This window comes from Rhinopithecus bieti, unplaced genomic scaffold (genome assembly GCF_001698545.2).
Source record: "Rhinopithecus bieti isolate Rb0 unplaced genomic scaffold, ASM169854v2 scaffold_2735, whole genome shotgun sequence".
NCBI lineage: Eukaryota > Metazoa > Chordata > Mammalia > Primates > Cercopithecidae > Rhinopithecus > Rhinopithecus bieti.
Genome location: NW_016804150.1, coordinates 251485 through 265453, shown reverse-complemented (window position 1 = coordinate 265453; position 13969 = coordinate 251485). Strand labels below are relative to the sequence as shown.

The 13969-nt window shown below is 35.4% G+C and overlaps 1 protein-coding gene across 1 annotated transcript in view; it reads left to right on the top strand.

Annotated features, from left to right (window-relative positions):
- The first annotated feature begins 540 nt into the window (after positions 1–540).
- The window catches only part of ZC2HC1A (zinc finger C2HC-type containing 1A), a 55939-nt gene continuing 42510 nt past the window's right edge, over positions 541–13969 (top strand). The window contains exons 1-2 of the mRNA XM_017866856.1: positions 541–658; positions 11685–11761. Coding sequence (XP_017722345.1) covers positions 643–658; positions 11685–11761 — 93 coding nt within the window. The 5' untranslated portion in view covers positions 541–642. The remainder of the gene's footprint in view (positions 659–11684; positions 11762–13969) is intronic.

The window sequence follows — 13969 nt, the reverse complement described above, 5'->3', positions numbered from 1 at the left end:
TTTTGGACCAAGCTTTTGTGGTGAGGAAATTGTTTTCAAGGGCTTAGAACAATCGCAGTTCCACAATCGCCGATAGAAACTATGATTTCTCTAGAAAAAAAAGTGTCTTAACCTATGAAGCTGTGTGTGAAGATCAAGTCTAGGGGATACGCTGAGGTCAAGTCATGCGACCAAAGAGCGGAAAACAGAGAGTGCTGCATGCAAGCGCGCTGGGCGTTTGTTTGGTTTGCTTGCCTGCTTAAAGTATCTGCTGGGAGGGATGGCGGCTAGAAGTCAGAGGCATTGACTTGATTTGAGGAACTGGTGAAGCGGAGTCCATGAGGTGCTGAGGTACTCTAAATAGGAGGATAAGGTATGAGGGAAAACAAGGCTGGAGTCAAACAAAGGCGCCGTTGCGTCGCAGAATGCAACCTGAAGCGGTTCGCGGCTCCCTGGAGGGTAACCGGGGGAGACACAGCCGGGTGGCAGCCAGGCGGAGACCGCAGGAGCCTAGCCTCCGCCGCGGCCCCGCCCCCGCAGCTGCGGAACCAATGGGAGCCCGGAATGTTAGCGGGTGGGAGGTGCGGCTGGGTTGCTACAGCCAGGGCTGGGCGGCGGCGGGAGCTGCTGGAGGAGTCTCGCTGAGCTCGGGGCGGTGGCGCAATGGAGGGACTGGAAGGTGAGGCGATGAAGGGATGCGGGCAGGACGGCTAGAGCGGGCCCGGAACAGCTGGGGACCCTGGACACCAGTAGCAGGAAGGCGAGGGCAGGTTCGGAGCGGTGGACCTCACCGCGTCGCCGCCGCGTCTCTGGGGGCCAGGGCCGTAGGGAGCCGGACAGTCCCCGATGCGGTGGAGCGAACGCTCCCGGGCTGCCCCGCCTCAGACGGTCTTCAACTGGGCTTGCCAGCCCGGAGCCAGATCCTGCCTCTGGCAAGATGCCTGCACGTCTTTTCCTACTATTTTCTGATCTTGCTTGACTCCTGAGTGCCCTTTTAGTGATCCCAGTCTCTGGCCAGGTTTTGTTTTCCTTGCACTGGACTCTCTCCATTATTGTCCACGGCCTTAACATCACCAGGCCAGTTTGTGCTGGAGCCCCGGGGTGTGTCTCCAGCCTCGAGCTCCTGACATTCCTTGGCTAGTTTCCCTAGGTAACCGCTTTTTTACATTTCGACAGCATCTTCTGTCGGAGGGATGTCAGAGCATCTCCTAAGGAAGTGTCACTGGCCAGCTTTAGAGCCGGTACAATCGATTACCAGGAGGATTTGATGGCTTATTCAGGGCCGGCCGCTGAGTGAGGAAGAGCCTGTAATTGATTCCTTATCTTTGGGTTTATCTTTGTACTGTAACCATGACTCCAGATTTTGCTTTGTTCCCAGTTCTTTCACTTTTTCTCTATTCTGTTTACCCATTTTATCCTGTGTAATGAAAGCATTCACCTAAAAACAAAGGAAGGAAAAAACCACGGTAACTAGCATTGGCAACAACAATTTCAAGATTTTTTTAATTTGTTTTGATGAAGAACAAACCTTCAGAATTGAAAGATCTTCTTGTCTTGATTTAGCTCCTTTTCCCCTGTCTCCTAGTTTACACAGATTCAGCTGGAATTAAGAATTAGCAGAAGCTTTGAGTCTTGTGTATTGTTGCATGCCAGGGAGTAAAATATTGTACATTGTGTGATGAAGTGAAAAGTGGTAACCGGTAACTTTTTCAGTCACCTAAGTTCACCAAAATACAGATGTAATAACGTGAGTAGGAGTTTATTTCGTGCTTTTGCTCTGATAAATAAATAATTCTGATAATTTTTCATTTGTGGACAGCTGCAGTGTGCTATGGCCGAATGAAGGTCTTGTTTTTTGCTTAGGTGTTTTTGGAAGATAATTCAAGTTTCCATGAAATAAGGAATTATAATGATAGTACAGTATTTTTTTACTTTCAAGATACTTTTGTATCTTGGTGGGATTAAAGCACAGTGGGTAGGAGTATGGGTTCTGGAATTCTCATGAGATTATCATACACAATATGATAAGGTTTTTTACATATTATCTATAAAGTGTTTTTTAATAGTTTGCAGATTTTTATTATTTTATTCAACATTTGTTATTAAGACAAAGATCGTCATCTGATTTTTCACTTACGTATCCTAAGCACCTAAAACAATGCCTGACACAAAGTGGGTACTCAATAAATATTTGTTGTTAAATAAATGTCTATTACGGGCATCTTTTTAGGTTCTAGGATGCAGCAAAGAATAAAAATGAGAAAGATTTACTCTCATCGAACCTACATTTTAGTGGACCTTACATTTTAACAGTGCTAAGATATTACTTTTGAAACCTTACTACGAATATTTTTAAAATGTAATGGAAACCTATTATGATACTCAGTTGGATAGGTGGACAAATAGGTAGGATTCTGTATTTATAGGCATGTTTTATGGACCTAGCTTATGATGTTATAGGGCCTAGCTTACGATGTTAATAGTGCTTGCTCTTTATTTTACATTTTTTTTAAGAAAATAAGATTCTGTCATTAACTATAATGTGTTTAATTGGATAAATCGGGTTGAAATATGTGAAGTTGCCTTAAATTATGTAGGGCAAAACAGTTGAATTTTGGTAATTTCAAGTGGTTCAATTTAATAAAAGTTCTGAGAACTTTCTGTTGAAGTTAGGATGGTGCCTTTCTCCCCTTTCTCCTTCTCCCCCTCCCTCCGCTAAGAGATTACACTTTGCAAATATCAAACTCTGAGTCTTAAGTTTACCGTTCATTAATTCATTCATCCATTCTTTCATTCTAGAAACATTGATACAGTGATAGATAAAGTAGTTTCTTACCTCTATTGGAAGTTAAAGTCTAGTACTTTGAAGGTGTCTAATAAATATTATATTGCAGTATCCAGTAAGAAATATTCAAAAGTTTGCTTAATGTGTCAGAGTAATTGAGTAAGTATTGTACTCTGGCATTAGACATATGTTTCTAGTTAAAACCAGTTATCAGACATTGATCTTGGCTATAAAACCAGAAAATATATGGACTCTTGACAATTTCTATTAAAGATAATCTTACTCTTTCTTATAACTTTTACGTTATTTGCATGTAATCATATACCATTTGTTTTACTTTTGGTCTTCTGGGTCTTTACGCTTCTTGAATAGTCAATAGATGAGGTATTAGGCTCAGGCCCTATACTTTGAAACCAAATGTAAGTTATGTATGTTTTTGTAGAATCAATATCTGAGCACTTCTACTTTCTGTGGGTAATTATAGCAAAGCCTTTTCATTCAATAAAATTTGTGCCCTACAAAATCTATCTAAGGATAATAGAAGTAGTTCTAGACTTGGGAGAGTTCTAATCTCTTACATAGCTTTTTTTTTTTTTTTTTTTTTGTTTTTTTGTCAAAATGAAGAGATGGTAAAATCTAAGCATCTAAGCAGATTTTATCCTTGTATACAGTATTGTCATTCCCTTCATATCCCTAATAAATGGTTATAAAAATTATGGCAGAGGTCAGGCTGTCCTTTCCTCTTGCAGATTGTTGAAATTATTAGATCTTAGTACTGCCCTCTAAAACTTGATTAGAAGACTGACTGCTCTTCAGTGGTTTAAAGACAGTCATGTCTCATCAAAATTTCTGTTTTGTTTTATTTTTTCGTAGTATAAATGTATACTAGTTTACTGAATAATTTATCTTTATTCATATATCTAGCATTTATTGCTTTTTGGTACTGAGTTGGATGCCAGATATTTTAATAGACAGTCTATTGGAGAGGACTGTGTTTGAGTCCTTGCTTTGTTTCTTTTTAGCTCTATGATGTGGTCAGTTTACTTAATCTAAACCCTTATTTTCCCTGCTATGAAAAAAATGGAGCTATTAAATATGTAACTACCTAAATTATATTAAGTATTAAATAATGTAATATATGTAAAACATTTAGCTAAGTGCCTAATGCATAGGAGGCCCTCTCAGTGTGTGTTTGTTAGATGGAGAAAATCACAAAAAGCATGTTAGCAGGTCCAGTATAGGTAAAACATAGCATGCTTGGGAGGAGAGAAGGAAATACTGAAGCCAAGAGAGAAAGGAATTTAAAGGTGGAAGGGATTCATCAGCAGTGGCTCAGACTATTGAAAGGCCCAGTAGGATGGGGATTCAAAAGAGGGCTTCAGATTTGACCATTAGTAAATTAATAGTAATCAGTTACCTTCCTTTTTAATGTCATTATTATCTCCTTATTAAACAAACTTTCCCTGATTATCCATACTTCTCCAAGACAGCATTGTGACCATCTTTTCTCCCCTTACTTCGTTCTACCTTCATTGTGGTTATCACCATGTAGCATTTTATATATTAGTTTTTATTTGTTTTTTCCCTATTAGATGAGTGAAAGCTCTATAAGATCAGAGTCTTTGTTTTTTGTTTTTTTTTTTATCATCTTTATACCCCTACCTCCTAGAACAGTTTCTGCCTCATGCTAGGTGCTCAACAAATACTTACTGAGTCAAGGAATGGATGTATTTCTTTCTTTGTTTCTTTCTTTTATTCTTCTTTTTTTTTTTTGAGATGGAGTTTTGCTCTTGTTGCCCAGGCTAGAGTGCAGTGGCATGATCTCGGCTCACCGCAACTTCTGCCTCCTGGGTTCAAGCGATTCTTCTGCCTCAGCCTCTGGAGTAGCTGGGATTACAGGCATGTGTCACCACGCCCAATTAATTTTGTATTTTTAGTAGAGACGGGGTTTCTCCATGTTGGTCAGGCTGGTTTCGAACTCCCGACCGCAGGCGATCCACCTGCCTTGGCCTCCCAAAGGGCTGGGATTACAGGTGTGAGCCATTGTGCCTGGAAGAATGGTTATATTTCAATACAGTGCTTGGTCTGATAATGTCTCCCTGCAATTTAGACAGCGAGTGAATGAGAGGTAGGGAAGGACTAAGCAGAAAATGTAAGTTAGTGTTTCAAAAAATGTGCTCCTCAGGACGCTGGTGGAGGACTTTGGTCTTGGGAGTACAAAGGATTTCTGATAAAATAAATTTGGGGAAATAACAACATATTGTCTCTTTAAGACTAAGGGAGTTCTGCTCTAAGAGAACCCATTTAACTTAGTTTAATCTACCATTTTCCGAACATTTGGCCATGAAGCAAGGGATTTGAGGATAATTCCTAGTATAAATCATGGGTCATGTTCAGACTGGGTAGAAAGGGACACGCAGCCAGGAATGAGCTTATTAAGAAAAGCAACTCACTTTGAGATCGAGATAGTAACTTAGAGAAAGGTAGGAGGTAGAATTCTATGGTTAAAGAGGAAACTTGAGTGTTTTAAAGTCCAGAGTTGGTTGTTTAGGCAGTAGTTTTGCCAAACTAGAGTGCAGGTGACTAAAATGCTGTGAAGGGTGAAGGTTGTGTGTTGAGTTGGGTAGGCATTGACTAGGTTAAGACAAAAACTCTTGTAGGATGAGCTGAAAAGGGTAAATCTTGTGAGACACTGGAGAATATTGATTTGGAAGTAATTCGATTTTAGAAAGGATACTGGGAAGAAAGTGGTATAACATATTTTGTGCTTCAAAGAAAAGGTTTGTTGAGCATTAAAGGAATCAAATGAACGATGATAGAATATAAGACTTACCAGCAGTAAGGAGATAGACATGCCACAAGGGAGACCAGAACTGTTCTTAATTTCCAAGATTTCTTTGAAAATGTTCTCTCACAGTTCTTAAATGTATGCATTTTAAAATGTCACAACTCTTTTAAATAAAATAATTATTTCTCATCACTTACAGTGTTAGATAAAGATACCATTTCAAGTCTTATCATCATACAGGTTTTGAAGTTGCAAAATATAAGCAACTCATAGTTGCAAAATATAAGCGACTCATAATGGAATCAACAGTGTGTGCCAAATGAATTTTGCATGGAGAGATTGGCTTTTTAAGAGTTCTAGAATATTAAAGTACTTTTTTGACTTGGTTCTATCTATCACCTTGAGTGCTTATTTCAACAATATTTGCTTTCTGTTACAATATTCACACCTCTGAATATCATCTTTCTCTTGTATTTTTGTAAGCTACAAGATTTGCTTGTTTTTGCCACTTAGGAAAGGTTAGTGGAGTTTGCCTGCATGTCTTGGAAAGTAGTATTTTTTATTTCTGTAGGTTTTGAAGCATTTTATATGTAATAGTTGATCCTCTGAAATTTTAAAGTAAATTGAGCAAATATTAGCCTCATTTAACAGATGTTAAACTGAGTCTGCCTATATGATTAGTCATACATTTCCTTCTAATTCATGTCTTAAAGGCTTTTCTAATAAGGAGTTCTTTGCTGTAAGTCCTTTCAGGTTCTCAGTTCTCTGTGTAAATAAGTGGAAATTATTTCCTCAACATGGTATATACTACCTGAAGCATTCATTCTACCATCTGCAATTGGTTTAATCATTCTTATATATAAACTTTATTTAAAAAATCAGTAAGAAAGATGTCTTCTATGTAATTTTCTTGCTAACGTGGTCTTAAGGTAGATTTTGTTAAATTACAGTATGTTACAGATAAAAGGGGACCATATATCATTTAACTTAAATTCCTTATTTTATATAAGAAAATCTAAACCTTAGAAAGCTTAAATATCTTGCCTGGGGACTCATAGTTCTCAGTGACAGAGCTGGGGACTTGAAGTCAGATAATATAAGACAAATTCCAGTGCTTTTTCAACTATAGTTGCCATGTCTTTTAATGAATTTAATTAGAGCAAAATGTGGCTTTTGACTCTGAGGCCTAAGGTATTTATCATGATCTGGATAGAAGGTTCCATTAATATGTTTTTTAAAAATTATTTTAGTAATAAAATTTATATCCAGGCACATGATTATTTTAATTTTAATTGAGTGAAAGGTTTTACCCTAGACTCTTCAGATCAACTCAGTATGCCACTTAACTGATTACCAGCAGTATTTCTTCATGCCTTGGAGATTAATAAGATAAATTTTGTTTTAAGGTTTAGTAATTTACCATAGAGATAACTTTTAAGGTAAAAGAACATGACAAATTGATTTGTTTAAAATAATTACAAGAAAACTACATATTTTCAACTAATCAGCTTGGTTATCCTTAGATTATGACTTTTCTGTGTTTATTCTGGTCTTTTTGCCCACTGATAACTCTTAAGCCCATTTTAATTGATAATTTTGCTTACTTCAAAATACAGTAAGAAGTATTTTTTACAGCAACTGACAACTTACCAATGAAACTAAAGAAAACATGACAATGTGAAGTTTCACAATTTAAATTATAGAAATTATTTAAAATTTTTTTTTAAATTTTACTTTAAGTTCTGGGATACATGTGCAGAATGTGCAGGTTTGTTACACAGGTATACATGTGCCATGGTGGTTTGCTGCACCCATCAACCTGTCATCTAGGTTTTAAGCCCCGCATGCATTAGGTATTTGTCCTAATGATCTCCCTCCTCTTGCCCGCTACGTCCTGACAGGCCCTGGTGTGTGATGTTCGCCTCCCTGTGTACATGTGTTCTCATTGTTCACCTCCCACTTATGAATGAGAACATGTGGTGTTTGATTTTCTGTTCCTGTGTTAGTTTGCTGAGAATGATGGTTTCCAGCTTCATCCATGCCCCTGCAAAGGACATGAACTCATTCTTTTTTATGGCTGCATAGTATTCCATGGTGGATATGTGCCACATTTTCTTCATCCAGTCTATTATTGATGGGCATTTGGGTTGGGTCTAAGTCTTTGCTATTGTAAATAGTGTTGCAGTAAGCATACGTGTGTGTGTGTCTTTGTAGTAAGAATGATTTATAATCCTTTGGGTATATATCCAGTAATGGGATTGCTGGGTCAAATGGTATTTCTGGTTCTAGATCCTTGAGGAATCACCACATTGACTTCCACAATGGTTGAATTAATTTACACTCCCACCAACAGTGTAAAAGTGTTCCTATTTCTCCACATCTTGTCCAGCATCTGTTGTTTCCTGACTTTTTAATGATCGCCATTCTAACTGGCATAAAATGATACTCTGTTTTAGAGAATGAAAGCGTTGTCCAAATTGAAGAATTGTTACCTTGCTACCGGGTAGAAGTTCCCTCCATAGGTTTTGACGTCAGCACACATGCACATGTTGTATTTTGTCACAGTGCTATACTCTATGACCAGCTAATATTAGAAGACATTATAAATTTATATATATGTTATATATATCTTTATTTTGGGTGAAGTAATTGCATTCTTTTCCAAAAAAGATTTCTTTGGGGTATAATTGCTTTTAAATTATCCCCAAATAGCATTATTTTAAAATGGGATTGTATGTGTTTATGCCTNCATGATCTGGATAGAAGGTTCCATTAATATGTTTTTTAAAAATTATTTTAGTAATAAAATTTATATCCAGGCACATGATTATTTTAATTTTAATTGAGTGAAAGGTTTTACCCTAGACTCTTCAGATCAACTCAGTATGCCACTTAACTGATTACCAGCAGTATTTCTTCATGCCTTGGAGATTAATAAGATAAATTTTGTTTTTAAGGTTTAGTAATTTACCATAGAGATAACTTTTAAGGTAAAAGAACATGACAAATTGATTTGTTTAAAATAATTACAAGAAAACTACATATTTTCAACTAATCAGCTTGGTTATCCTTAGATTATGACTTTTCTGTGTTTATTCTGGTCTTTTTGCCCACTGATAACTCTTAAGCCCATTTTAATTGATAATTTTGCTTACTTCAAAATACAGTAAGAAGTATTTTTTACAGCAACTGACAACTTACCAATGAAACTAAAGAAAACATGACAATGTGAAGTTTCACAATTTAAATTATAGAAATTATTTAAAATTTTTTTTTAAATTTTACTTTAAGTTCTGGGATACATGTGCAGAATGTGCAGGTTTGTTACACAGGTATACATGTGCCATGGTGGTTTGCTGCACCTATCAAGCTGTCATCTATGTTTTAAGCCCCGCATGCATTAAGTATTTGTCCTAATGATCTCCCTCCTCTTGCCCGCTACGTCCTGACAGGCCCTGGTGTGTGATGTTCGCCTCCCTGTGTACATGTGTTCTCATTGTTCACCTCCCACTTATGAATGAGAACATGTGGTGTTTGATTTTCTGTTCCTGTGTTAGTTTGCTGAGAATGATGGTTTCCAGCTTCATCCATGCCCCTGCAAAGGACATGAACTCATTCTTTTTTATGGCTGCATAGTATTCTATGGTGGATATGTGCCACATTTTCTTCATCCAGTCTATTATTGATGGGCATTTGGGTTGGGTCTAAGTCTTTGCTATTGTAAATAGTGTTGCAGTAAGCATACGTGTGTGTGTGTCTTTGTAGTAAGAATGATTTATAATCCTTTGGGTATATATCCAGTAATGGGATTGCTGGGTCAAATGGTATTTCTGGTTCTAGATCCTTGAGGAATCACCACATTGACTTCCACAATGGTTGAATTAATTTACACTCCCACCAACAGTGTAAAAGTGTTCCTATTTCTCCACATCTTGTCCAGCATCTGTTGTTTCCTGACTTTTAATGATCGCCATTCTAACTGGCATAAAATGATACTCTGTTTTAGAGAATGAAAGCGTTGTCCAAATTGAAGAATTGTTACCTTGCTACCGGGTAGAAGTTCCCTCCATAGGTTTTGACGTCAGCACACATGCACATGTTGTATTTTGTCACAGTGCTATACTCTATGACCAGCTAATATTAGAAGACATTATAAATTTATATATATGTTATATATATCTTTATTTTGGGTGAAGTAATTGCATTCTTTTCCAAAAAAGATTTCTTTGGGGTATAATTGCTTTTAAATTATCCCCAAATAGCATTATTTTAAAATGGGATTGTATGTGTTTATGCCTTATAGTGATGATAATTTTCTTTTTTAAAAAAATTTTTAAACATGTTTGATAGCTTGTGGAAATTAAGCTATCAAATTAAGCTATCAGTCAAGAACTGGATTTTATTATATGGTAATATTCTGGTTGCTGTTATGTTTTAATTTTTTTGTATAAAAAATAGGAGATGATTTGGTTCTTAGATCTATTTAATAAGTAAATAATATAGATTATGTTGGCTTTGTGAGAACAATAATTGTGTTATTCTGTCCTTGTGTTAATATTACTTAATGCATGCTTAGTATGTAGTTTTCTATGTGCTGAATTTATTTTCTCAATAGTTAATTTTATAAGATTTTGCTTTGTCATCTATTTAACAAGTAGATAAACAAATACACTTTTAAGTATAATATGTGGTGCTTTTAATATTTTTTATTGATGAATTTTAAAATCATTCCTTAGTATGTAAAAGAATACATGAAAACTATAAGCAAATTTAGTAGATTAGTTAGCATGTGATGTTACTCAGACCATCATTTTGAAGACATTCTTATCTAAATGAACCTAATGGTTTCCATTTAGTAACTCTGGATTGTTAGTGGACTTAAGTGATCCAGATAAATGAGATGCTCTCCCTAAATAACTTAGCTCCTGGTGTTGGAGAAGGACAAATCAGGCAAATCTTAGCTTTGCTTTTGTAGTGTTGACTGCTTAACTGCCACTACACAATGTTGCCTCCATCTGAGATGACAAGTAGTCACTATCCACCAGTCAAATAGGACAGTGGAGTAACAGGAAAATAGAAAACAAAACAATTCTTCTGTTACTGTATTTGAATGCAATCTTACTAGTATCTATTTTGGTTTGCCTGCTTAGTTCTCTGTGAACTCACTACATTTCTTGGACCAGGTTATATGGAGTCATAATTGTACTTTTAAAAATTAGTTTGTTACTTCTAAAGGAAAATGTTTTTCTATTTGTCTTTCGTATGATAAAAGAATTTCATCATCTCTAAAATGTTCAGCAGAAACTAAGGGGAAAATGTTATATGTTTAAGTATCATTTTTAGGAAATTACAGGTATGAAAACAAGTTTATGCTTGATATTTGGAAATAAAATAAAATGACAAAATGAATTATTGTAGAGTCACAAAGAATGTAGTTTCTTTTTTTTTTTTTTTTTGGTAATAACATTTGTTGTATTCAGGTACAGGATAGTTATATTAATTTTGTTAATAATTGAGTGAAAGTTGTAGCTCCCTCTTTATTTAATTTTGTTTGTAAGGTCAGAATATCTCCATTTACTAGTCCACTGACTCTTATATAAGTTGTATATGTAAAAAATAATAATTCACATAATGTATGTAATTGCATAACTAGGTGATAGCATTGCATGTTCTATTGTTTGGTGATAAGCAGAATAAGATTCCTTTTATTCTATATACTTCAAATCATTGGAGGAAGTCGCTGAACTGATCACTAATGGTATTTCTTCATGCCTTGGAAATTAATAAGATAAATTTTGTTCTTAAAATGTAGTAATTTACCATAGAGATAGCCTATAAGTTAAGAGAATATGACAAATTGATTTGCTTAAAATAATTACAAGAAAACTAGATATTCCCAACAGTATTAGTTTGGATATCTTTAAATCATGACTCTTGCATATTTATCTTGACCTTTTTCACCACTGATAACTAAGTATTATGCTCCTTTTAATAGATAATTTTGGTTAGTTCAAAATGCAGTAAAACATTTTCACAAAACTGATAATTTACCTATAAAACTAAAAGATTAAAATGTGAAGTTGCACAATTTTAAGTTATAGAAATTATTTATTAAATTCCTTCCTGTTTTAGAGAATGGAGGTGTTGTCCAAGTTGGAGAATTGTTACCTTGCAAGATTTGTGGAAGAACATTCTTTCCAGTAGCATTAGTGAGTAGACTGATTTTGTACCTTTATGGTTTTACAGATCTGTAATTGTTCAATAATTCTGGTCAATTCTCATGGGAAGAACTTATGTGGAATAGTTTTTCAAGAGTTAATGGGTAATATTCTTTGTTCAAGGGTCTTGATTTCAGCTATGCCATTCTTCCAGAATGCTTTCTTTCCTTCAGAATTTGGTCTTCAGAACTCTTCTGTTAAAGTTTANTTCATGTAAAAGTACACCTGAAATTTTTTATGTGTTCTTTAGATATGTTAGCTACTTAATAAGTACAAATAAAACGCTTTTAACTAATCTTAATTAAAATTACCTAATTAAATAGGGAATAATAAAAATTATGCCTATGTACCTTACATATTTTAATTTCAAACACAGATACACATTTATTAATACTTTGATGTGAGACAGGATTTTTCTGTGAATGTGGATCTGCTGATTAAAGTTCTGCCCTATTCCACTGTGCATCCTCTTACTTTTTCTGGTTTGTTTCTTTAAAGCAAAGTGAGGAATTAATGATCCAAAATGTCCTTCTGACTGTAAGAACCTTTTAAATAATGATGGCTTTTTTGTAATCTTTTAAAACATCTTGCCCACACATTCAATGATTTTTTTTTCTTATCAATTTATTATTTTCAGAGTGTTCAGCTGAATTTCACAGCAAATAAAAAAAAAAAAAAGCCTTTTTCTGCTCTCTTTTATGTGGTATTTAACTTAATAATGTTATAACAACTAAAACTTGAGTTACGTTGGGAAACAAGCACCACATACACTTGACATATATAACTTAATAAGGAACATATATACATGGGTCCACTAGAGAGTCATCTGCTATCCTCATTTAAAAAAAAAAGTACTTAAGATCTGTAATTACAGTGCTTGTTTGTTGAAATGAAAACTGAAAATAAGTATGTAAAGCAGTTGATTGCTAATTGTCTACTGAAAGCCTACGAGGCTCCAAGACACCAAATAATCCAGTTTTGAGGTTTCGTTTTTCCCAGAGAAAGTTTGACAGTTCTACCTTCTTCAGTGTTTATGAAAATACAAAAGAAAAAAGTGTATTTAGTGTACCGATGTCATCAGTCATCGTGCTTAATATATTGGAGGGAGAATGTTTATCCAGTTGGAGGTCATTTAAGACAGTTTCCATTCTAATGTCCCTAAACTGAATAACTGAATATAAATGAATGAATGGACAACTCTATAAAAACAAACAAACAAACAAAAAACCTGTAGGAGTTTTAAACACTAGATAGCTCAAGAAAAATCGTAGGTGAAGAAAACTGCTAAATTTGAGTTCCAGAAGGGAGGAAAAGAATTAGTATGAGGGAAGGACACAAATCAGACCACCTGTCCTATTAGGTTGTGTTAACTTTATATTAGCATACTACTATTATGTTAACTTTAGTAATCCAAACTACTACTCTTACGTTAACGTTTGTAATCCTAAAACTAATGTATTCTTTGTATTTTCTTTTTCTAGTATCTATGTTCAGGTATTTAATGGAGACTTTTTTTTTTCCCAGTGTAGTAATTTTGACTTTGTTACTTTTTCTTAGTGTTACAGGACAGAGAAATATGTTGCAGGAAAAGCGTCCCAATGGAGACCCTAAAAGAGAGTTTTTGGATTTTGCACACGAGTTTAGGGCGAGTTCGCAGTGCAAAGTGAAAGCAAGTTTATTAAGAAAGTAATGAAAGAACTGGTACTCCATAGACAGAGCAGCCCTGAGGGCTGCTGGTTGCCCATTTTTATGGTTATTTCTTGATGATATGCTAAACAAGGGGTGGATTATTCATGCCTCCTCTTTTTAAAACATATAGGGTTAGTTCCTGATGTTGCTATGGCATTTGTAAACTGTCATGGCACTGGTGGGAGTGTAGCAGTGAGGCTGACCAGAGGTCACTCTCGTCACCATTGTGCTTTTGGTGGGTTTTGTCCGGTTCCTTTACTGCAACCTGTTTTATTAGAAAGATCTTTATGACCTGTATTTTGTGCTGATCTCCTGTCTTATCCTGTGACTTAGGATGCCATAACCATCTGGCAATGCAGCCCAGTAGGTTTCAGCCTCATTTTACCCAGCTCCTGTTTAAGATGGAATTGCTCTGGTTCACACACTTCTGACGTTAGTAATGTACAAACTAGGAGAAGAGTATTAAATAACTTAATGAAATGTTAGAATAGTGTTTATAATATATATATA